General features: G+C 46.4%; 1 protein-coding gene, 1 non-coding gene and 1 pseudogene across 3 annotated transcripts; 1 reads left to right on the forward strand and 2 right to left on the reverse strand.

The window, feature by feature from the left end:
* HAL (histidine ammonia-lyase) lies at positions 1–23,993 on the reverse strand. 2 transcript variants are annotated; one of them, XM_028532855.2, is made up of 20 exons: positions 23,347–23,993; positions 22,438–22,498; positions 22,306–22,333; positions 21,901–21,975; positions 21,741–21,813; positions 21,560–21,626; positions 21,216–21,253; positions 20,275–20,400; positions 18,164–18,303; positions 16,300–16,347; positions 15,491–15,638; positions 14,653–14,748; positions 14,496–14,554; positions 13,434–13,514; positions 10,698–10,763; positions 10,455–10,620; positions 7,570–7,704; positions 3,319–3,427; positions 3,152–3,221; positions 1–962 (listed from the first exon to the last, which is right to left on the reverse strand). In XM_028532855.2, the coding sequence occupies exons 1-20, from the start codon at positions 23,591–23,593 to the stop codon at positions 822–824; spliced, it is 1,974 nt and encodes a 657-aa protein (XP_028388656.1). In that variant the 5' UTR covers positions 23,594–23,993; the 3' UTR covers positions 1–821. The 2 variants fall into 2 exon arrangements, with proteins under 2 accessions (XP_028388656.1, XP_035875331.1); XM_036019438.1 differs by having other exon boundaries at positions 15,491–15,686.
* LOC114514320 lies at positions 11,743–11,896 on the forward strand (annotated as a pseudogene).
* Positions 20,609–20,727, reverse strand: LOC114514270. Its single transcript, XR_003685993.1, has one exon. It is a non-coding gene; the product is annotated as a small nucleolar RNA SNORA32 (small nucleolar RNA).
* Positions 23,994–24,593: the final 600 nt, after the last annotated feature.

A 24,593-nucleotide genomic window follows, 5' to 3' on the forward strand; every position in this document is an offset into this window, starting at 1 on the left:
TGCACCAGAAACCTGTATAACTTTATTAACCAATGTCACCCCAATAATCCAATAAAAAAGAAACAATGTGAATCATGTACTAACACATAGTAAGGTAGTGATAATACTAACCTCCACCTCCAGTGTAAGCATCTGAGTCCTTGTTTGGATATGTGTAGTGATAACTGATAAATATGAAACACACAGTTCAACAAGGGCCACTCCGATAGCAATCATTCCTTAATTTCTTTACACAAACCTCCTGTTGACCTATTGACTATTCTTTACTATGATTCAATTTAATGGAAGAAAGAGAAACTTAAAGACAAATTATGATTTTTAAAAGGGTTATTTGTGAAGGCATATTGAGGGACATTTTTTATAGTGCAATATCATAGTACACTCAGCCAAAGTTAACTAGTGGAGAGCTTGCCAAAGCAAAAAAAAATTTTTTTTACCAAAGTCTAATTCTGGGGGGAAAAGAACGCCGTCAGTCTGTTTCAGGATTTGAGTTTATCTACTGTTAAGAGTAAAAGACCCATGCAGTGTGGCTGCTCTTCTCACCCTTAGGAGTGAGTGGCCTTTGGATAGCATTAAAGAAAGAAAACTCCTACCCTCTGAAAACACCTGCTGGCTAGACCTTGGACCAGATCGATAAGAACACAGTGCTAGATTTAACAACTGTGATGCTGCCCCGAGTCTAACCAAGGTAGGTGTTAGAAGAACTGAACTGTATAATGAATTGATCTACCTAAAAAAAGCTCTCAGGTCTCTGCTTCCTCATGACACGGCTTGCTGTTAAACTAAGTAGCATCTGATCTATAATTCCATGACAAAGCCCTTTAAAGATCCCCAGACTCTGGGATGATGCTGGATTTCCTGTGTAGAGATTCCAGTGAAAAGGCCGTTGGAGAAACAGGTCTTGATTCAGGAATATGCTCCATTTTGTATTTTTCGATGTATGGCGAAGCTACGTCCCAAACCTGAGAAACAAGGACGAAACCGAAATGTTGACAACATCACTTTTGCATGCCGTTAAGCATCAGCTTCACCAGAAGCCCAAACATTGTCTACACCCAACTAGACACAGAACATCTGTTTGCTTGCCTTTATTACAAGGCATCTAACACAACAACCCGTGTCCATTAATCTTTGAGTACATTCAAAGCTTTTAAAATACAAAGTCCAAAACTTCTCTAAAGGTCCCATGAAGGTTTTCAGCAGCTTACTCTTCTGAAGCCAAGCAAGCCAATAAACAAACAAAACCCGGAGAAGTCGGAGTGGACAGAACGAAGAAAGTTGTTCGGGGATCTGACCATGTGTTTTCTAAAGCGAGTCTTGAGCGATAAAAAGTGATGGATTTCTTCTTTTGTTCTATTTCCCTGCCACGTGGGCTCCACCCCTTAGACTTGTTACTCAAAGTGGCCCTTGGAACAGCAGCCCCTGGGACACGGCAGACTGTCAGCCCCACCCCAGACCTGCTGACCCCCAGCATTTAATATAACGAAGTCTCCAGGAGGTTCACACGCACATCTCAGCGTGGGAAGCACTGCCTCTGACCCTCGTGTGGTTTTTACCCCCACCCGCCAACCTGTCTCAGTCAAGCACAACATCTCAAGTTAAGGCCTGCTCTTGGTTGACAGCTGCTTTTTACCTGGTTGCCACTGACAGCCGAGGAGTCTCCTTTGCCTACTCTCTGGAATCGCCTTACATGATGTATTCTTTCAAAAGCTAACCTCTTTGGAAAGATATCTGCCCCCACATTCTTTGCCACTATTTACAATAGCCACAGCATGGAAGCAAGCTAAGTGTCCATTGATCAGTGAATGGGTAGAGAAACCAAGAAAATGTGATATATGTGAACATATATGAATATTATTCAGCTCTTTAAGAAAAAGGAAATCTAGCCATTTGTGAAAATATGGATGGACATTGAAGGCATTATGCTAAGTGAAATAAGTCCAAGAAAAACACTGGCTTATCTCACTTATGTGTGAATCTAAAATAAAATAAAATAAAATGCACCAAACTTACAGATACAGAGAACAGACTGATGATTGCTAGAGGGGGGAAGTAGGGGTGAGTGAAACGGGTCAAATGGTGAAAAGGGACAAACTTCCACTTATAATGTAAATGAGCATGGGACGCAGTGCACAGCACGGCAACTATAGCTAATAATGCTGCAGTGCACATTTGAGAGTTGCTAAGAGAGCAGATCTTAAAAGTTCTCATCACAAGAAAAAATAATTTGTAACAATGTATGGTGATGGATGTTAACTACGCTTGCCGTGATCATTTTGCAATATATACAAATACTGAATAATTACCTTGTCCACCTGAAACTAATATAGTGTTTTGTGCCAACTGTATTTCAATTAAAAAAAAAAAAGGCTAACCTCTCACACACTCTGCACTAGCACCGAAGTCGGCAGCAGGCGAGGGGCTCTGCTCAGAGGGCACAGGGCACATTTGAAAACGGCAGGTGTGAAGGTCAAAGGGAAAAACTGTTCCCCAAGAGCAGAACAATGATTTCAGGGGAAATCAAGCAACTCTGGGGAACATGATACCCACAAATTACTAAAAACAGCTTCAAGAACTTTAAAATATAGACTTAAAAATGAGTCAGCATGCTAGGCAATTGTCTCTCTCAGACAAACCTGTAGTCGGTGTAGCTGGGGGAAATCAGCCGTATAGGGAACCTGTGCCACCCAGGGTGATGGGCAGGACGCACCAGAGCACTAGGCAGCCCCATAGCCCTTTAAGCAAAAAGTTGGGACTTTGTTTTCTCCTCTGATCTATGCAGGCGTGGGACTAGGTGGTGGTGGTGGTGGATGAATTACAGAAAGAGAAAGTGCTTTTGAATGAAAAAATACATTCTTGGTGAAGGGGATCCACAAAACTTTCATTTTCTCCCCATGCATACTTGCTCCAAAATTCCATTTAAAATGTATTTCTGCCTCCAGTCCTCAGGTATTCAATGTTTGGGTATTCAACATGGGACACCTAAGATAGCTTTTTGGTGGTGGCCTTGCACATTGCCTAAGTACCTTTTTGTTCGTTTCCAAGAAATACCTAGAAAACGGAAGAATAAGACAATGCATCTCCAAGACCCACTCCACTTTACTTTCCCATCTGATCCCAAACGAAGAAATCAGCCAAGTAGGCCGCTTGCCTTTTGCTCTACCAGCAGCCTGTGCACTGCCTCGATGTCCGGAGCCATGAAACGATCTTTTATCCAGGGCCTGCAGAGAAGGCAAGTCAAATCATCAGGCGAGCAGCCACAGGGCCAGGGTTCCCAGTTCTGAAATGGCATCACTTCCCGGGCCGGTGTGACTTCACCTTACAACAGAGCGCACCAGGTCGTAGACCTTCTCCAGGGGAGTGGTGGTCTTCAGGGGGCGCAGGAACTCGATGCCCTGGCAGGCTGCCAGGAGCTCGATGGCCAGCACTGAAACGAGACGGGGGGGAGGGGCGGCTGGTTAAGGCCTGACCTCGGCTGGAGGGCTACGAACCACACGGAAGTGGGCGGTGAGAAGCGGGAAAAATCCAGGGAAATGTGTTGCTTTTCCCCTTGTCACCTCATTCAATCGAGATGGAAAAATCTGTAAATTTCCACTTGTTTTTAGCCTTGCTCGTCCCTTTAGCCTGAAACACCTGCAACAGAACCTCATCCAAGGATCGCGGAAGCCGGGGAAGGAAGGAGCGGACCCGTCTTGGGTTGCCCTGGGCCTGATCTGCAGGGTGGGGCCAAGGTGGGTTCGCCGTGTTCGGGTGGAAACTGGCACAGTAATTCATAGATAATAACATGAGAGTAGACTCTGCGTTTCCCATGGTCACAACTGTAACCCGACTTTGCCCCCACTTTGCATAACGTCCCTTTCCAGCCTTCTAGCTCAAAGGCTCGCACGTCCCCTAAAATGGGAATTCTAGAAATCGGTACTTGAATATCTTGTGCCGTCATCTCAATGCAGGTCAGAGCAATTTGTTCCGTGCCTACACCTCTTCCCTTACAAAACGAATCTTGCACCTCGCCACCCGATTGGCTGGCCCTACTTGTTGTTCAGCCCTAATTCTTTCAGACTCAGTTACGTTCTCCTAGAACTCTATTATTTACTCAGAATTTTGGTAAGTGCTACTGAGAGTGGCCAAGTTGTTGTCCAATGTCTGCCTCCCTGGCTAGACTCTGATTTCCCAGCGGGCAGAGAGAACGACTGTCTCATTCACTGTTTAATCCAGGAGGAACTACTCTCTCTCTGCCCCCCTTACACAGTGGAGAAGCACTAGGTGCTCTAATGAGCAGGTACTCAACTTGTTACTCCATATCCGGCACTACTGGATTCCAAGATTTGTGGGTATGTGTTTAATACTGGAATCAAAGCAAACTTAAGTAACAATGAACAAGCTTGAAATTCAAACTGCCAATTCTGGTTTTCTTTTTAATCTCACTTGATATCAATGTATAGATGTAGGGAACCGGTTTGTTTGAAAATGATGAATGTGACTCAGCCCTGTATCGAAAGCAGATAGGAGCGAAGTGGTGGGCAGGAGCCAGACCCTCAAACCCGTTTCCCCATGGGAACCAGGCCCAGAAAATGCATCCAGACTGTTTACGCTTGTTCTTGCTAAACATCCCTCGCCCTGGTCTGAAACAGTAGATGTTTATTGCCTCTCTTCAAGGTAATTTCCAAAGCCTATGTGAATTTTCCCAAGGACAGAGCATAATCAGCTCGCCACCTTTGTCTTCTGCATTTGTTATTTTCGTTGGCTTGATTGTATCTAAAACGTAGACAACAACATTCTGTGTAATAGATAATAAGACCCGAGAAAAACAATAAAAGCCTCTCCAGGCAAGGGTGGGGTGCTCTCCCCTTGAGAGAAGCAGCCATAAGACTCTCATCTTAAGACAGTACCTATACCGTCCCCCTTTCTCCACAGGACTGCTATAGTCTGTGTGCGTTTGTTTTCGTCTTCAGTTACAACATGCAGACTCTGCTGTCTGGAGTCCGCAACATACAGAACTACATCAGATGAGCTAGGCCTATACTTTGGTCCTATATTGCCCACTTTAATGTCCTGTGAACATTTGAACACCAAGTCTGTGCCAGACACCATTCTAGGTATTTTAGGTCCATGTAGGGATGTGAGCATGATTGCCAAGATCCCTGCCTTCCTCAGGCTTACAGTCTACTGGGAGAGACAAGCTAGCCTAAGTCCCTATGTCAGGAGTGCTAAGTGCTATTAGGAAAACAAGGGGGTACAGAACGGTGGGCGCTATGCTGGCCGGGGAGAACAGGGAAGGCGTCTGCGGTGAAATCTGGAGTGAGGAAGTGAACCACGGGAAGCCCTTGGGGAACAGTATTGCAGGCAGAGGGACCAGAGGGGACTCAGGTGCTGAGGGAGGGATGGGTCCTTGGCAGGAACAAGAATAACACTGTGGTTCCAGGGTAGAGAAGGGGATGGAGAGAGGTGGCGGTGCAAGCCAGAAGCCAGATCATGCCCCGCATGATCCTTGTAGGCTAAGGAAGGGCGTTGGAACTTGTTTTGAACAGTAAGAAGTAATCGGCAAATTTTCAGCAGGGCATGGTGTGGTCAAATTATGGTGTGAGGAGCTCACCCTGGTTATTGTACATGGTGACTGTAGAAGAACAGTAGTGAAAACAAGGAGACCAAGCAAAAGAAGATGACAGGCTGGATTTGGTGTCTTCTGCAGGTCAGGCTGGTTGGCTGAAGAACTGGGTAAGAGATCTGAGAACTGATAGGCGTGACTTGGGCCGGAGCAGCAAGTTCAATGGGAATAAACATCTTGAGAATGAACGTTAAGAATATGCTGTGGCTGACAGATAACAAGAAGTGTTGGCGACGCTGTGGAGAAATCAGAGCTCCCACACACTGCGGGTAGGAATGCAACACGGTCCAGCCCCTTCTGCGGCTGTCCTCACAAAGGTGAACCTAAAGTTATTGCATCACCTAGCAACTCCACTCTAGACAAACCAAAACATAGGTCCGCACAACAACTTTTACATAAATGTCTGTAGCAGCATTAGTCATTCTGGCCAAAGGGTTGACAGAACCCAAACGTCCCTCAGCTGACAAGTGGATAAACAAAATGTGATGTATCTGTACAATGGAGTATTATTTGGCCAGAAAAATGAATGAGGTTCTGACACATGCTATGACATATGTGAAGCTTGAACATATTATGCTAGGTGAAGCCCATCACAAAACCCGCCCCACACACGTGATATGATTCCACCTATATGAAATGCCCAGAATGGGCAAATCAGTACAGAGAGAGAGCATATTAATTTGTCCAGGCCTGGGAGGAAGGCGGATGGGAGAAGGAAAATGGGAAAGTGCTAGCTAAGGGGTACACGGCTCCTTTTTGGGGCGATGAAAATGTCCTAAAACTGATCGTGGTGGTGGTTGTTTGTGCACCTCTGCAAATACACTAAAGGCCACTGAGTGGTACTTTTTAAATGGGTGAATCTCACGGTGGGTAAATTATGTCTCAGTGCAGCCGTTACCAGAAATATATATAATAAAAAGGAATACTTAACTCCATCACATTTATCTTAAAATAGTGATATTCTTTTGTCAGCCAACTGCCTTTTATACAGTTGCAAAAACTCAGGAACTTAGAAAAGAAGTCCTAAAGGAAAGCAATTTCCCTTTAAAAAACAAAACAAGCGGTCGCGAAGAAGGCGGGGAGACGGGGCCCTAACCCAGGCTCCACTGTGAAGTGTCTTTGCCGAAACGGTCGCGTCTAAAGCTCGTCGAGCCTTGAGAGCCCACTGCAGGGTACAGCGAAAGCACGGGATGGGGAACAAGGTAGGAGTAACACCGCAAGGAAGCAACAGGTAAGTTCAGGACACTGGTTTCTATCAGAGAACTGACCTAGCTTTTAACTAGTCAACGGAATGAAGGCGGGAGAAAAGGCGGGGGATGGGACTGTTCTAGAGGAAAAGCAGCTTAAAACCCTGACTGGCAATTTAAACTGTGGGCCTCAATTCCTGATTTGAACAAACCCACTGTCAAGACACCGAGTGAACTGGGAGAATTTAAAATATGTACTTGATGGTGACGCCAAGACTTGGTGGCCGTGATGATGGCGTTCTGGTGGATAAGCAAGCATTGATATGTAAGAGGTAAAACGTTAAAGGCAGAAAATAATATAACAGGGATTTGTTAGAAAATAATTTGAGGAAAGTATAAGAAAAAATGAAGTAAATGTGCTAACTGTGGAGTCACAGTGTAAATGAGGTTCATGGCACTAATCTCCCCACTTTTAGATGTTTGGAAAGTCTTGTTTTTAAAAATAAAATAACCGGCCGATGCACCAGCTTAGCCAGCAAGGGTGGCTCTTAATCTTCAGCAAATGTGAGAATCAGCTGGAGGGCTTGTTAAACCCAACTTCTGCTCCCTCCCTAGAGGTTCTCATTTGCAAGTCTGGGGAGGGGCTTGAGAATCCACCCCTGTAACGAGAGCCCTGAGGATGCTGGTGCTGATGCTGCCCATGGGGACCCCACTTTGAGGACCACTGGTGAGGTCGTTTACCGGTGAGGCCCGCCATCCCAGCCTGGCTCGGGTTACCTTGCTCCACGTGCTCGATGACCCTGAGGGCCTTCCTGGCTGCCCATCCTCCCATGGAGACGTGGTCCTCCGTGGCAGCGCTGGTGGAGAGGGAGTCCACGGATGAGGGGTGGCATAGCGCCTTGTTCTCGGAAACTGCAAGAGGCCAGGGCGTGTTAAGTGTGTTCCTGCAGAAAGGACTGCCAAAGTGACACACGCTGTCCCAGAGTGCTCCGTGGCATGGAGGGCCCTCTCCAGGAGCTCTTGGTGGTTGTCCAAGCACCAGATGCTCCAAAGTTACTTTGGAAAGAGGACATAGGATGTTCCCCCCCCACACACACAAAGTGAGAAGAACTCTAAAGCTATAGTGAGTTCTAAGAACCAGTGGAAATCCTCATATTACAAAGCCACGTTGAAAACATTGGAAGCACTTAGCATGCCAGGGAGACAAAGAAAAAAAGATGTGTGGTCCTTTCCAGGTCCTCGAGAACAACCTGACTGCTTGTGTCACCAGTGGAGGTGACACTGGAATTCAAGTGTGGCATTTGGGCACGGAGGCTGGATCCACAGACCTTGGGCAAGAAGAGTTGATGGTTCACACTGTTCAACAGTGACATAAGTGAATGGTCTGAGTTTAATCAAGGGCTTGAAGGCTGCCAGAGATATCTTCAGGTGGTGACAGGTTCCTAGAGAGGACCGCAGAGTGATGTCTCTCACACTTTCTAAGGCACACGCATCACTGGGCCTTATTAAAATGCCAGTGTGAGTTTGGGGTGGAGCCTGAGATTCTGCTGTTCTAACAAACTCCCCAGTGACAGCTGTGCTTCTGGTCTGTGGCCCACACCTGAAGTAGCAAGGACCTAGATGAGAGAGTTCTTCCCAGTGTCAGAAGCCAGGAAAGGTCAAGCTCAGAGAGCCTTGCCCCCTCTTTCTGTGGCAGTGAGAGTGGCCATGAGTGAAGCATCCACTGTTTTCCATGTTATAAGGCAGTGATTTTCAACCAGCGCATCGCGAGACTTTTCAAAACATGCAGTACCTGACTAAGTAGTCAGGGGCACTGACCTCTTTTCCCTTAGACTGTCGAATAAAAAAATGACAACATTGAACACAACAATAGCTGTCCAGTGTGAATAAATCAAAATTATACCCTTTTTTTTTGGTCAGACCAACAAAAAATAATATATATTTTTGGTTGCCACAGAAGTTTAGTCATTAGTTTATGTGTGCCATGAGATGAAAAAGGTTGAACATCACTGCTCTAAGGGATCCTATCTGGACTAATCTAGCTTTAATGGGGGTGATCCACTCATGCTGGTTTGCCCAGGATGTCAGCACTGCAACCCAGGTCCTGGGGCCCTGAACCCGCTCCCTGGGTCAGCAGGCTGTGATGAGGCTTATTCAGAAACATAATGTACAAATGGCTAAAAAAAAGAAAAATGGCAGTTTCATTATAATGAAAGCAAATGGGACAACTTCAATAGGCAGCTTGGGGAGCTAACCGCATTCAAACAGGGCTTCCTGAAGTCCGTAACGTTCTCTAGAAATCAGCGACCTCTCCCCACACCATGTTAGTGTGAGAACATGTTACCCTTTGAAGGGGTAGTTTCATTCAGCAAGTAAGTGAACAAATAGAAGATACTAGACAGAGGAGAAGATGACTTCAGTGGCCCTTTGTTGGTTATTTTTGTTGAGTTTTAGTGTGAGGCTTAAGCGAGGAAGGGATTAGGAGTGATAGTAAGAGCAACTATACTTGTTTACCACCAGGCGTAGTTCTAAGGCTTTTTCTGCATTAATTCGCTTCCTACTCAACAGCCCCACTAGGGAAATTTACCATGCCACTTTACAGAGGAGTAACCTGAGAGTCAACAGGACTGAGACTCATTCCATATCACACTGAAAATGGCAGGGCCGGGATTCGAACAGGGACTCTGTGCTCTTAATGAACTACCACGCTATCCTGCCTCTGGGTAGGTTTGCCAGATAGAAACACAGAATGCTCAGTTAAATCTGAATTTCAGATTAAAAAAATAAGTTTTAGTACAAGCCTGTCCCAAAGAATTCAAATTTAATTGCATATCCTGCATTTCTAGTGTTCAATTTGGCTACTGCATTTTAGGATTAAGTATCGATGAAAACAAGATCCTTATTAACTGAAAGGAGAGCACGGATTCGGGCGCCAACATGCCTGGGCTTGAATTCTCTGCCTCTCACTAGATGTGCGATATTGGGTCTGAGACTACTTCTCAGATCTCCAGGTATTCGTCTGGAACGTGGAGGTAAAAATAGTTCGCACCTCACGATATTGTTGTGATGACCGAGTGAGTGAATACAGGTGAAGTCCTTAGCACTTCGTTTGTGCCAGGCCCTGTTCTGATGAGTCACTGATCTCTCCCTTTCCGTGCTGGCCCAGAAATCAGTGTGTTGGAGCTCAGTATTCATAGAGGGCCTCCTGCTTGTTATAAGCGTTGTTGCATGTTGGGACCACATTTTCAGGAGTCAGTGTATGTAAATGAAATGTCTTCAAAGTCCAATTATTCAGGTCAGTTCAAGTTTCAGGTGATCTTTCTGATCATTTTCAAATTGAGATTGGGGAAAAGCTACAAAGATCAAGTTCGTATGTGATGTCAAATTGCTTCCTACAGAGAAACTGTGGAAGCGGTATGGTTTACCATTGCACTAGTGTATTGTTATGTTTCAGTCTAATATTGTTTAGGTTTTGTTTTAATTGTTTTCTATAAAATATTAAAGAGACAACCTGCTGCATTTGTAGTAAGAGAGGGAGGGTGCAAATGGAGGTGTTGAAACAGGTAGATCTCATTCAAAGACAGCGTTTGATATTTTCAGGTAAAATGGAGAGGCCCTTCACCGGGCAGGCTTGCGTTCTGGGAAGCGGGCAGCGTGCTTACCGAGGGCTGCGGCTGTGCAGTGGGCTATCATGAATCCAGAGTTCAGACCGCCTTCAGCCACCAGGAAGGCGGGCAGCTCGCTGAGGGAGGGGTTACAGAGCCTTTCAATTCTTCTTTCGCTGATCGCGGCAAGTTCGTGGACACCAATGGCCAAGTAGTCCAGGGCCTGAAAGAGGGTCTCAGTTCAGTTGGCCTGTATTTGGAATACAGCTTCAGGGGCAGCAGCAATTCTAAAAAGCTTACTTTGGCTGGGTATTCACCGTGGAAGTTTCCTCCAGAAATAGTCTCTCCCCGGCTGGCAAAGACCATCTTTCAAAACAGTTAAGGCTTGAAAGTAACACTGGCTGATCACTCCAAGTGTGATGCTTTCCCCAACTGCTGATTTCTAGCATTGAGGTGGCAGCCCTTGCAAAATGTGAGGTGGAGAGGAGGAGAGTTTTTCCACAAGCAGTTGTTGACATAAAGGGGCAAACACACAAAAGAAACCAACATAACCTTGAAGGAGGACCATAGATGCACAATTCGGGGCCAGAGAAACACAAGGCGTGAAAGGCTGTTTTCTCTTGAGATTTGAGATTCTCAAGCACTATAACTGTACTAATCAGGTGGTTACTACTTGCCCTCAAGAAATTTATAACCTGAAACTAAGAGCAGAGACCAGGACACTAGTTTAAAAGCAAATTGTATTTCTTCAGTGGGCACTGTGAGCTTGTGCTCCATGGAAGAACCTGCTGAACGGAAGGCTTTGCTGATGACCAGCCACCACATTGCCTGGAATAGTCAATTCTGGGAAAACTTGCAGACAAACCTGTCTACTCAGTGATTCCATGCCAACATTCACAGCAAATGGCAGCCAATGATCATCGTAAACCCGTTTAGGTCAGAGGTAGCTTTGGACTCACTGAATATTGGTCTTCTCAGGGCCCATTTCACCCCATCATGCACTTTACTTAAACCAACAGACAAAGGCAGTGACAGACCCTTCTTCCAGGTTCCAAAGAGCCAATTATTACCTACTGAACTAAAGAATATTCACTACCACCCTGACTGGTGTGGCTCAGTTGGTTGGGTGACATCTTTCAAAGCAAAAGGTCAACAGTTTGATTCCTGGTCAGAGCACATGGCTGGGTTGTGAGTTTGGATCCCAGTAAGGGCACTCACAAGAGGCAATCGATTTCTCTCTCACATCACTATTTCTCTCCCTCTCTCTCTCCTTCCCTTCTCCTCTCTCTAAAAAATAGTAAATAAATAGAATTAAAAAATGAATAAAAAGGTTTTAAAGGATATAATCGCTTCTCAGCCTTTTGGCTAAGATAAAGTGTAGTATCTGTTCTTATCAGTTTCAAGAATATTCACTACCTATTGACTAGAAACTCATTCTGTGTGAGAAAGCTGGAGATGCATGTATTACATCATCTTAGTCAAGTCTGGAGTTACCCTTTTCTGTGCATTATAACTGCAAGCATATTAGGCCCCATTCTTGCTCTTCTCCATGAACCCACCCCACCCACAGGTCTTGGTTCTCTGGATCCTTATTGCAAGTGATCTCTGCATCAGTTTGGAGCTTGAGCATGTTCTATTGTTCTCTAGCTCCAAATTTGTTGGTTATTAAATTATAGCAATTAGAAGTTAACTGCCATAATGCCCAGCAACTAGGTAATAGGTGCTCTTTATCGGCAATAGAAAAGTTAGAAAAATATTCTTTTGGGTAACACCAGTATTGCAGGAGAACTCCCAAAGATTAGTTTATTGGAAATTTATCTGCAATTGGAAATCTTTAATTGAGAAAGTAGAGGACTTTTGGCTGAGATTTTTGTTGAAGCAAGTGGTGGGTGGGGGTGAAATTTAGTAGGGAATTATTTCTTCCCCCATTTCCAGTAATTTAATGTTTTTTAAAACTCTCTAAGATACCCTTTCAAGCCTATATTACATAAGCGTAAAATGGATACTTCCAGTCTACAGGACAGACAGACGATATAAGAGCACACAGAGTTCAGGAAATCTACTCCATTTGGAAGGTGGGACGGTGTAGAGGTGGGCTAGTGAGTTGAGGATTATCCAGTGTGGGTTTGACTGAACTGTGACACAATCCGAGAGGATGTAAAACGCACACCTCGCAGGGAGCTTGTCAGAGAAGCCACAGAGAACAGGTCTTGTGAGAAACCTCGCACCACGGCTGGGGACCTGTCTGCAGCTCGTTCAGCACCGCCTCCAGTGTTAAAAACGTGGGAGAGGAAAAATAGATCCCTCAGGGGCTGGTGGTCTTCGCAGGCAGTGTTGCCTCTGTGAAGACTTTGCCAGTGTGACCCCTGGCTGATCACACCAACTTCTGGGGGAGCGGAGCCATCACAGAGCACTCCACAGGGGAGAGAAGAGGGCTCTGAGGCAGCCACACCGGGAAAGAAAGTCGAGTCCCAACCTTGAGAAAGGGAAGGGTTCTTACTCTTCTCTGTGCAAACATGGAGAAACACTGCTTTGCTTGATGTCCACGTCAGAAATTAAAATTCCAGTGTGGAAAGCTGTAACTTTTTAAACAACACTTTGGTCAGCTTTAAAAAGTGGCTTTCTGTTTAATACTAGAACCAGGAAGGCTTGCATAAGCACCACCTGCCCTGGGTCTCCACAATCACACCTGCGACGTACGTCTTCATCCTTCTACCAACAACCTCAGCCGTGGGTTTTAGGGCAAATGTCTTCGTGAAATGTCTCAGCCGATGCTGAAATCCCTCCTTTAATCTTTAATGGGTCAGTTTTGAAGATACGGCATGTGAGACTCTGAACCTGAGATCAGGTTCACAGGCCTGCCTCTGTCACTTCCCAGCTCTGATCTAGAGACAGCCACCTACCTTCTGAGACTCAGCTACTCAGTTTATGAAGCGGAGTGACAGAGCAGAGAAGCTACAGAAAACGGTCACTTCAGATCTCAAAATCACCAGCTGAAATTCTGTAACTACAATTTAGTAAACCATCAAAAGATACAGGGTTATCTGTTGCGCTGTTTAGTTCTGTGGTGATCACGTTCTTCACAAACGCTATGGTGTCATTCGCCACACCGTGCACCTAGAACATAAGATTAAGGGAGTTAATACGTGGAAGGCACTGCCAATGGTGCCTGTCACATAGAGTCTGATATTCTCATTAGCATAGAAAGAACGTTGGAAAGTGGGATTTGCTCTTACACTAGAGCGAATTTGGCAGCTCTTCCCTGTACATGTTTATGATCCAGCCAGCTACACTAGAACGTGCTGAGCACAAGGAAGTGTGAGTATTTACACGAGGGAGGACGCTTCATTACACGTAGACTGGAATTTGGCACACGCTTACATATAGGGTCGGTAATGGTAGGTTTACAGTTGTGAGTCAGCAAAACACAGTTTATTTTTATATTATTATTTATTAAGTACTGTCTTATTTCCCATAAGAACAACTGTAGGCCCACTCTTGCCCCACCCTGCATTGTCTCATTCTTGAGAAGGATGTTAATCTCTCAGTCAACTAATCACCATGCTAACCTGAGTCATCTGCATTTATTATTTAAAGTTAGGCTTCACAGATTCATTTATGATGATTTACATCTGCCTCTTAAGGGCAGATAAGGTAGAGTAGGACGGGCACTTGAATTTTGATGAAGCCTTCCTGTGAACAGCCCTGGCAGGCTGGCTCTAGTTTTGTCTAAGGGTGAGACCCAGTAAATAAAACTCCACCAACAGATCGAGATGATGTTATTACTCAGAATTTTAGGAAGTGAGGGCATTAAGCCAACACAGCAAGTCGTCTGTTGGAATTCCCTACAAGGTTGAGCACAGCAATTCGAAAGGCAAACACCAGCCTGTCACATGGAATAGAAACTTGACAATAATTGGACAAATAGAAGTGTGATCCACGTAACTGTTAATAGAGGCAGTGAAGAAATTTGGATTCTAATAGACCATTACATGATTTTCTAATACCCTCCTCTTTTTCTATCCTGCCCACCGCCCTCCTCCCCTCCACCCCCAGAACTGGGAGAGAGAAAGGAAACGTTTTGTTTTGTTGGTTTACCTGTGGACAGCAGCGCAAGGTGTACGCATCCTGCACACGGTCACAGAACCTGTGGCTTTCTGTGGAAGAGGTGGAGAGGAGGGCAGGAAACATGTTATCAATTCTCTTCCACATAACACGAACCCAGATAAGTTCACTCACATAAAAATGCCCTGACCTGCTATTTCCGATGGATGGTGATCCGAGTCCAAGAGTGACCGAAACCGAAAAGCAACTTCAATTTGCCCAGGGTGAGGGCGAACAGCATGGATGTCTAGAATTGATGAAGGGGCAAAGTCTGAGCAACTCACATTAGAACACAATATCGTGGGCGGCTCAGGACCATCGATGGTACTGACTCAACAAGTCCTGGGGTCCTTATCCACCACTCGGGATTAGAAACTTAACTCCAAAACAAGATATTCCTTATTTATTCTTTCTACTTTAAATATCCAAGTGCAAATTATGTGTTGAGAATTCAGCTACTGGGAATTCAACTCAAGACACTGAGCTACCCAGAAAAGAGTTAGACTCATAAAGGAAGGGAGTTCTATAGTAGCCTGATTTACTCAGTTATTTTTAGACAGTTTTTCTGTCCTATGTACTAGTAGAGAGTCTTTCAAGCTCGCTACTTTCTAGGTAAGCTATTACTTCTAAAGCTCCCCCCTCCCTCAGTTTTCTAATGACAACCAGCCGGAATCCTACTATAGTTCTAAAACCCTGCAAATAGATTCCTAAAACAACACATAGTTTAGGAAGAGTCAGACCTAGCGGATCGGAGGCAGGTCACTTAACTCTCAGGGTCAGTGTCTGTCTGTAAAACATGGTCATTTCAAGGGTCAAGTGTGGCAGAATTTAGATAAAGCTGGAGAAGTATTGCGTATGCCACAGGCTCTTGGGTTTCCTCCTTCTTCCCTACCACCCACCCCACCTCTCCAGTGTCTAAAGGCCTAGACCAGCCCACCCCACCAGCTCTGGCAGAATGAACAGCAACCAAACAGGAGAACCACGCTGACCAGTATCGAAGGCTCTGGTGGTGCCCTTCAGCACCTCAAGGGTCAAGGCTGCCACGATGTCAGCCTGCCGCGCAATAGCACTGGCTCTCTCCACAGCTTCGCAGCCCAAGGAGGTGATCATCTGTGTCCCATTGATGAGCGCCAGACCCTTTGGGGCAGGGGAGAGAAGGTTCCTACTGTTTTCTTTATAACAAACCTGTGTGCCAGTTAATTTCGTACCATTCGCTTTTGTAGGCGGGAAGTTGGCCAGTCAGCTAAGCGATGTTTTTTCCCGTTTTCTGAAGTGTAGGGCAGTAATGCTTATTGAAGCACTTGAGGACTAAGTGCCGTCCTATGTGAAATCATTACTATACACCTATAAAACCACTATAAATAAAACAGCTGTTAAGTACTCCCATGCTCAAGGCAGCAGAACAGCTCCAGTGTAGAAGGCATATATAATCTTTCACTCTGAATTATATCACATTTCTTCTTTAACTTCCTATCATTATAGACAAGATACCCTAAAACATTTCTGGCCCCAGACTCTTGGCTTACAGCATCCTCATGGTTGCTGGCTTAGAGCATCTCTTGGGGATCCCTAGAAATTCTGATTTAAAGTTTAATTTCTTAGGTAAGAGAACCCCTAAGCACTTATGGCATGAAGAATCTTTAAATACTCATAGAGCAGTTGTTTCTTCAGTGGCCAACTTTAACAAACATGTAAGCCACGTTTATTTAAAGAAATCAGTGAGACTGACATTAAGAATGAAAATAGTGTATAAATAGAGATTTGCTGACACGAACAAATTTTCCTTGGGTCTCCTTACCTCTTTTGGTTTCAGAACAATTGGTTTCAGTCCATGGGCTTCCAGGACCTAAAGAATGGTTTTTAAGAAATTAAAATGGGCAACAAATGAAATACTAGCTTATTACTAATTTCATGAGGAATCCAGTGAAAGATCTTTAAGCCGAAAGGTCTGTCTGCTAAAAGATTAGACCTACTTCTTAGATGGATTAGCTCTGCTTATCACCTCCGGTCTATTCTCTAGTTCCGTTCTTTAATCTGAAAGGAGACGTAACTTTCAAATGATTTTTATACTTAAATCAGGGGCCCTGGTGTCTACAGAATCACCCTTGAGTTCTGGTTTCTAGGTCCTGTGCGTTCAGTGTCCACTTGGGTGATTCGCCTTTTCTCCTGCAGCTTCCCGAGCACATACGCACACCCGTACTGCAGAAGGACGGGGCTTCTGACCGTCTGCACATTCCCCGCCTGGGGAGCTTATTAACCCCCAGAGTCCTCCTATGCATCTCAACACTGGCAGAACCTCAGAGTAGGGCTTCTCACTTGTGTGGCATATGTGTGAGCACCAGCAAAAGGAAGATTGTTGGCCTAATAGATGGAAACAAAATCCTGAGGGGAGATAGGCCAAATAATCTCTCTCTGAGGTAAAAGAAGTAAATACCATCAAAAAGTGAAGGTCCCTCCAGGGAAGGAGGAAGACAGAGCCAGCATCACTTCCTGTGTTGATTTCTCAGGTTTATCACAGTACCTATGACACGTGTAACTCTGCTTGGAGTGTTGGGCCGGGCTAGGGTAGGAAAAATGGAGACAGACAAGCTCATGGGTAACTACAGTCAGAATGGTAAGTGTTCCAGGAGGTGAGACGTGGGTACAAGATGCTAGGAGAACACAGAGGAGGAGCAAAGGTGACTTGGGGGTGGGGAAAAGAACCAGAGGAGCAGAGAGGGGAGTTTCCCGGAGTGCTTGTCAGACGGAGGTGCAGTAGTGAGTGGGGAAGAGGGGAAGGACCCGTGCTGCTCTCTCTGCCCAGGATGCAGCACACTCCAGCTGCAAGGAACCTCCGGCTTTTGTGATGGAGAACCCTGGCAGGTAGTGGGGACAGGGTAACATGACAACCAAGAGTCTTGTAGGTCACATGAAGTTTACGCTTTCTCCCAAGGAAATGGGAAGCATTGTAGGTTTTAGACAGGATGTGCTCAGATTTGCCGTGTGAAGGTGTCTGGGGGAACACTGCACACAGAGAGGCAATCAAGATGAGTCCACAGGGAACCTGTATCCCCACAGGGATTATCTGCTTCCCTAACTTCTCCCTCTCCTTTGGTCCTCAACACTTTGCTTACTGTTAGGGGGACCTCCCACCAATAGATCAGAGATGGCACTTTAAATAATTCTTCAGGCTGCTCTTGTGGAATTTGGAGATGTATGAAGAAAACATTAAAGCTTTATCAAAAATAAGCCTTTTTAATTAGCCTCCAGGGTGGGAGCTTGTGGGGAAATGGGACCTTCTTTCCAGAGGCCACAGAGTAAGTGCTATAATCCACAGCTCAGTACCTGTGAGACCAGCAACTAAGTCAACTTGTGACACTACACGACCTCCTGAATAGGCCCCAGAAGTGTTTTAGGTGCAGAAGAAACTCTTGGCATCAACACTGGCAGCTAGACCTTTGCATCAAGGAGATTGCCAAGTCCAGAGGCTGACAGTTGGGTATGGGAGCTAACAGCCTTGCCTAGTTTGACTTCTCAGCTCCAGTTTTCTCATCTATAAATTAGGGATAACTGTGGCCCCATCACAGGGCTGCTGTAAGGACTAAGTGATATAGAGCATGCCATACACCCAGTGTCCAGCCCAGGGAATCTCCTACAGATGGACATTGTTGTTCAAGTCTTACGTATTTAGCGTCAGCCCAGCCGCTCTTTGGAGACCACATCTTCCCTTCTCCAATTAGCCCAAGAGCAAGATGAGAGAGTGGAGCCAGGTCTCCGCTGGCACCAACGGTTCCTTTCTCGGGAACATAGGACAGGCAGGAGGCTGGGAGGGAAACGACACCAGTTACTCCAGGAGAACTTCATTCTGGCCAACCTCACTTCGCCAGTGAGACCCACCTCCCCTTGTAGGGTCTACTACCCTCTTCTGGCACAAATACCCAGGTAAAGAGAATTCCTCAAGCACAGCTAATAATACTTAAGGGACCTGGGTGAGGTGCTACAGAAAGAGGAAAGGGGAAGGGAGAAAAAAGGCAGGAAGGAAGAAAAAAAGGGAGGGATGGGAGTGGGGGAGAGCAGGAAGGAAAGGGGACCTTCCCTTCCTTTGCAGGCCACTTTCAGTGTAGACTTTCTCCTAATGATGACAGGCAGCATGGCAGGTTTTAGCCAGGACCTGCCCAGACTCACTGTGGGAAGCTAGCTGGGGTGGGCAGTAGGTGGGGGGAACTGTGTACACAGAAGCAATCAAGGTCAGGCTGCACGGGAGAAAGGCAGTCAGGAACCTGCATCCCCATAAAGATGATCTGTTAACGTCTTCTTCCTCCTCGGCCCTCGGCTCCTTCACTTACTGTTCCTGTGCATGTTCTAACCTGACCTAGAGATTTCTAGAATTCTAGCAATGTATCTGCAAGATGTAATAAAAAACTAGCTGGGTCATTATAGCCTTGTTTTTAAGAACAAAAATCTAAAGTGATCTAAATAGGGCATTACGAGATCTCCCTCTGACTGAAAGTTGTGTGTGGCCATTACAACCTATCAGAGAATGTTTGGAAATGTTGACTTTAGAAAAGTAGTATAAAGTGTGCCAGGAAGATAAGGTTCCCCCAGCTGTGGATGGTTTCCTGGGGAGGTGAGGTCTTAGGCAACTCGGTCTCTTCTTATTACCACCTCGCCACTGCTTGCGAACGGACTGTACTGTTTTGTAGGAAATTCCCAATAAGTTACCAGAAAAAGAGGCTTCGTTTTTCTAAGTAAACTCGGACTCCTAATAGCAGTGTTTTTGCAAACTGCTAAATAACGTCAATGGGATAAAGCAGTGCCACCCCCAGGCCAGCTTCCAGATCAGAGTTCACCCTGGGGAATTCTCAGAACTCTAGGGCCCCAGAAGTACCTTAGACTCACCCATAAAGCATGCAGAGGGGGGTTCACAGCCAAATTTGTACTAGCTGGGATTGTAAGGCAGGCCATGAAGGGGGTAGAAATAGGCGTTGAAAGCACAGCCCTGTATACTATGGCTTGTTCGTTCAAATTGCTATTCACTGATGGGCACATCTCGTGTAGGCTCCCTGTGTCCATAGCCTGGGAGCTCTGGCACGCGCTCCTGTCTGTGACTGCCCCGCCCTGCTTTTCCTCCCGTTCCTTCCCCCAAAGAGTTCCCAGGACTCTGCTGACATGGAATGTTTATCTGTATGTGTGAAAATGGACAACAGTCTCTCAAGCATTTCAAACCTTGTCTCTGTATTTGAATTGTCCTATCCCAGGAAGTAAGCTCCAAAGAATTTGAACTGCATGCAAGTCTTTAATCTCTTTTCAGTTCTTTTTTGGGGGGATTTTCATTATTCAAGTCTGGCAATCTTACCACTTGGGGAGCATTAAGATTTCAGATTCCTGGGCACCAACGGGAACAAACGAATCAGTCTCTGGGCCTGACATCCAGGAGCCACGGCGTTCCCTGATGATGTGATGCTACTCCTGTAACCACCCTCAAGCACTACTGAATCGAAGTTCTCCCCACCCCTGAATGTAAGGCCAGACTTGCAGAGCTGGTTCCAGTCTTACAGATGCCAAATACAAAGTGAAGAATGGTGGAGAGTGGGTTAGAGTACATGCAAGAAAGTGTCTGGGCCACACTCGCCCCACCTCACTACCCTCCTTCTTGCCGAGCCCATTCTCCATCCATCTCCATTATCTTGTGTCTTCCTGTCTTATCCAATTTCTCACCATCCCATCAATCAAGTCTACCTTAAGGGACATGCCCAGCCTCAATGGAGGGCCAGTCGGGGACCCATTGCATTACCGTTAAATGCTTCGATAACTTGTTTGAGCGTCTCCAGGGAAATACCACTGTATCCTTTGGCTAAGACATTGATCCTTAACGCCAAGAGCATCCGACATCTCTCAGGGCTTAGTGGTTTTCCAACACCTACAAAACAATTGAAAAACAAAATCTTTCCCACCCCCTGGCTGTCTTCATCTCTCAAATTTTTCTTCGCTTCTTTTTTTTTCCCCCTAAGACAGCTATTGGAAAACCCTACTAATTACCAATGGGTATTACAAGACCACACAAAGCTTGTGTTATATTTATGTTGGGCAGTGCTGATCTAGGCAATGAAAATAAGTAAGGGTTAATAAAATATTCCCAACAGGCTGAACACAAGCAGCGTAGCAGCAGAAAACCTTGTGGGAACAAGTTCTGTGGTCACGTCCACAGCAATGAGACACTGCATTCTAAAAGCCTTGGTAATGACCGTCTCTTCACTCCTGACTCATGGTTGGACTGCTCTCCTTCCTGACTGCCGCTTAAAGTCTCATCTTCCAGACAAAAGTGAAACTCCAGTTTTGCCTTCTCAGTTTCCCTTCTTGGAACACTTCAGTGAGCGCCCCCATTCTCCACCCGACGCCCTTAGAGCAGCATGCAGACTCCTCAGCAAATGTTGCCTCCCGTTCTGATGGGAGCCAATTCTTGACAGATGGTCCGACCTCAACTCATCCCAGATCAACTCATTCCCTGACTTTCAGCTTTAATTTTGCTCTCAATCCTGTCCCTCCACCGAGCCCATTCCTCTTTCTGAGCTTCAGCTAGAAGGTGGTCTTGTCTGATGCGTTCTGCTTTCCTCCTCCCCCAAAGCACCGGGCCTTGGAAGGCACTAGCTCTGCACGGCTCTTCCGGGATGCGTCACATTTCATTCCACCAATCAGACAAGATCTAGGAGGCACGCAGCAATTGCAATGATTTACCTGAAGAATGCGAACGTACTAGGTTGAACTGCAGCTCCCTGAAAGAGAAAGGGAAAAAACCCTCTTAGATACCTCCTGGTGAAGACGTGCCCTCCTCTGGGGAAGTGAAGGGAGAGACAGTTCAGTCTTTGGAGGAACAGAGTGAGGCAGTGTGAGGCAATGAAAGAAACCAGTAAGCCTGTGTTTTCAATACCACCTCATGTGCAAGATAACCGGAGACTCATCCCCCTCATCTGTAAGCTGGGACAAATGTTATTTCCTTTGTTGAAAGGAATCTGAAAAATGGGCATAGCTGGCATGTGAATGTGGGTGCCTTTGGTGGGGAGAGCAGGGATCAAACTTACTCTAGCTTATTGATAGGAATGACAGTTCTGGCAAACTTTCCAAAGCCTGTAGTAATGCCGTAAACAACTGGAATAAACAACAACAACAAAAAACAGACATTATCCAATTAGGGCCAGTGTTTTTAAGGCCATATTTTTAAGTCTGTAAAAATAAATGTATGACACAAAGGGGAAAACATACCAGTTCTTTCTTTTATGATGCTGTCGATGACTTCCCTGGATTTTTGCACCTTCTTTTCAGCAATTGGGGTGAGCTAGGAAAACATGGGTCAGAGCTGAGCACATGGAAGGTTTCCATGTGTAGCAGAAAAGGTCAGAGGACACCTCGCCCTTCCCCATACCTTTATTTTGTAGCGTCCCTTGCCCAGGTTGACCAGATCCTCCGTGGTCAGGCTATCCCCGTCCAGGGCAATGTACTGCACAAAGGAGGGGAGCTCCGTGAATCCCAACAGCTTAGTTGCTCGAACGAGGGCCACTAAGTAGGGAAGCCTCAAGCAGAACGAAAGTCTGACACTTCAGAAATTGTATTGCTGCTAGTTAATATACTAATTTAGAAGACAGCTCACTGAAAGGAGGCTGAGTAAGGAAGGTTAGAAACGGAAAAGCATAACGCCTGTCCCTACTACCCAGGGTGGGACAGAGTCCTGTCCCATGCATGGGATAGTGTTTGTTCATAAATTTTGCTCACTCTCCTTAAATGAGGGGACTTCATTTTCCTAGCAAAGAGAGAGTGGCTCGAAGCTTACCTTTTCAGGCTCTCGGTATTTGCTGTAGCTGAAGCCAGGTAAAGGAAAATATGGGGGAAGTGTGGAAGAGCCCCTGCCCCACCCCTGGCAGGAGCCTGCAGAGCAGGCCAGAGAGCCTGCAGGCAAGGATACAGGTAAACTCCTTCTGGCTGCGATGGAATGAAGTCAGGAGACATGGCATCCCCTTCGATGACTGAAACAAGAATGCGAGAATGACCCCTTACGGACCACAATGGAGAGCCACTTTGGGCCTGGCTGGTAAACCAAGGAAGGTCTCTTCAATTGCCTTTGAAGTGTATCAAAATGGCTGCTTTGAAACGACTTTCAGACACTTTCAAGTGCTCTTAGCATCTTTACAAGGAAGGCCAGTGAACAACAGAGATGTAGGCGGACCCAGGTTTAAATGAAAGTTCAAGATCTAACCCCCACCTCTATGCCCATCCCAGCTTTATCTTGATTTACAAATCTGAACTCCTCTATGCCACTGGCCTCTTCATCTGGTAATGGTGTTTTGAAGGGCAAGAAGATCTTCTTCTTTAAGTCCATGAAAATAATTATATAAGCCCTGGATATATCAGTGGATTGAGCACTGGACTGTGAACCAAAGGGTCACCGGTTCAATTCCCAGTCAGGGCACATGCCTGGGTTGCAGGCCAGGTCCCCAGTAGGGGGTGTGCTAGAGGCAAACACACATTGATGTTTCTCCCCCTCTCTTTCTCCCCCTCTTTCCCTGTCTAAAAAAAGATAATTACGTAAGACATAGTAATTCAATAATTGCAAAGGGATTCAAACCCACAGATCTGATCTTTGCTTCTTACCAATGGCCTGACTTCCTTTGGGAGTCTGTTGCCCTGTTTTAAAACGGGGACCAGAAGCCCCCTGTATCACAGGGGTAAGTAGGGACCTAAGGCACACGGAGGCCTAGCAGCCCCCGCAGTTTCCCCGGCACTGGGGATGACGACGGGACCTCCCCGCCAGGGACGTGAGCACTAAGCCGCATCATGTGGCATCAGTTAGTGCTGCTCCCCTCCTGCCACTCACCCACTTCCACGAATTCATTGTCCTCCAGCGCCACGTCGAGTGGGTCCTCATTGTCCAGCAGGCCCAGGCCCTTGCAGCGGCGCACAAGAAAGCGCACGTCGTCCACGGAGGCGAAGCCGCCATTGTCTGGCTTGTTCTTTATGTACCTTCGCACGGCCTCGCGGCCCAGCCAGCCCACCGTGAGCTGCGCGTCCCCGCAGGGCACGGCCAGCCATTCCCCGCGCACGTGCACCGTGTACCTGGGCATGGTTCCAGCTGCTCCTGCAGGCTGATGAGGCCACCGCAGCCAGGCTCCTCTGCAGGTGACAGTCACCAGGAGCACAGAGTTTTATCTAGCAGTAACTGTTACAGAGGTGTGGTGGGTGGGGAGGGTGAGGATGGACTTTAAATAGGCCACCGCCCTTGCCTTAACTCATTCAAGTGTTGGGCAAATATTTATTAAGGGCCCACGGTATCCCTTTGGGATTTTGCAGCTGAGCTGGGGGCCAGAGAGGGGGATGCAGGCAGGCCAGCCCCCTGTGCCCCTGCCATGCAGCCCTGTTGGCAGAAAGGCCTGGGGGTCCTAGCACCTGCTGGCAGCGGCTGCTGGCCCTTTTCCCCAGGGCTCCCGATTTCTCCCCTCCGCATTCCTGTCTGCATTGTCTGCCATTACGGGCAGCTTACAAACACCCTGTTCCTGTCTTTATCGGGAATTACTCAACTGTACAATACACCCTGCTGGCCAACTGCGACACCGGGCAGTGTGGCAACCCTCACTTATTTGTTGATTCCACAAACATGTGTTGAGCAACTACTCTGCCACCGCCCAGGTTTTCTGAGGCTGCCCCCCCCCTCCCCCACAGAGGGAGACTGCAGAGGCCAGAGATCATGTTCACAACTAAAGCTCACCGTCTGGACGAAAGGGCCGCCATGGCTTAAAGGTTAACAGCTCAGACAGCTGTGCGTGGGACTCCAGCTCCACTGCTTATTAGGTGCAGCAAAGAAGTTCTTCAATAGCCTCCGTTTCCTCCTCGGAAGGCAAAAGGAATAAATGCCTCCCTACAGTATTTGCTGTGACGACCTGGGATCAAACCCTGGCTCTGCCTCTAACTAGCTGTGCAATCTCTAGCAAGTCGTTTGACCTCTCTGGGCCTGAAGTTCTTCATCTATAAAATGGGGATAATGATGGTACCTATTGCAAAGGACTGTTGAGAAAATTGAGTTCAGATATGCAAAGCCCTTGAAGCAGCACCTGGTATACTGGAAAT

Source organism: Phyllostomus discolor, chromosome 2 (genome assembly GCF_004126475.2).
Source record: "Phyllostomus discolor isolate MPI-MPIP mPhyDis1 chromosome 2, mPhyDis1.pri.v3, whole genome shotgun sequence".
In the NCBI taxonomy this organism is placed as follows: domain Eukaryota; kingdom Metazoa; phylum Chordata; class Mammalia; order Chiroptera; family Phyllostomidae; genus Phyllostomus; species Phyllostomus discolor.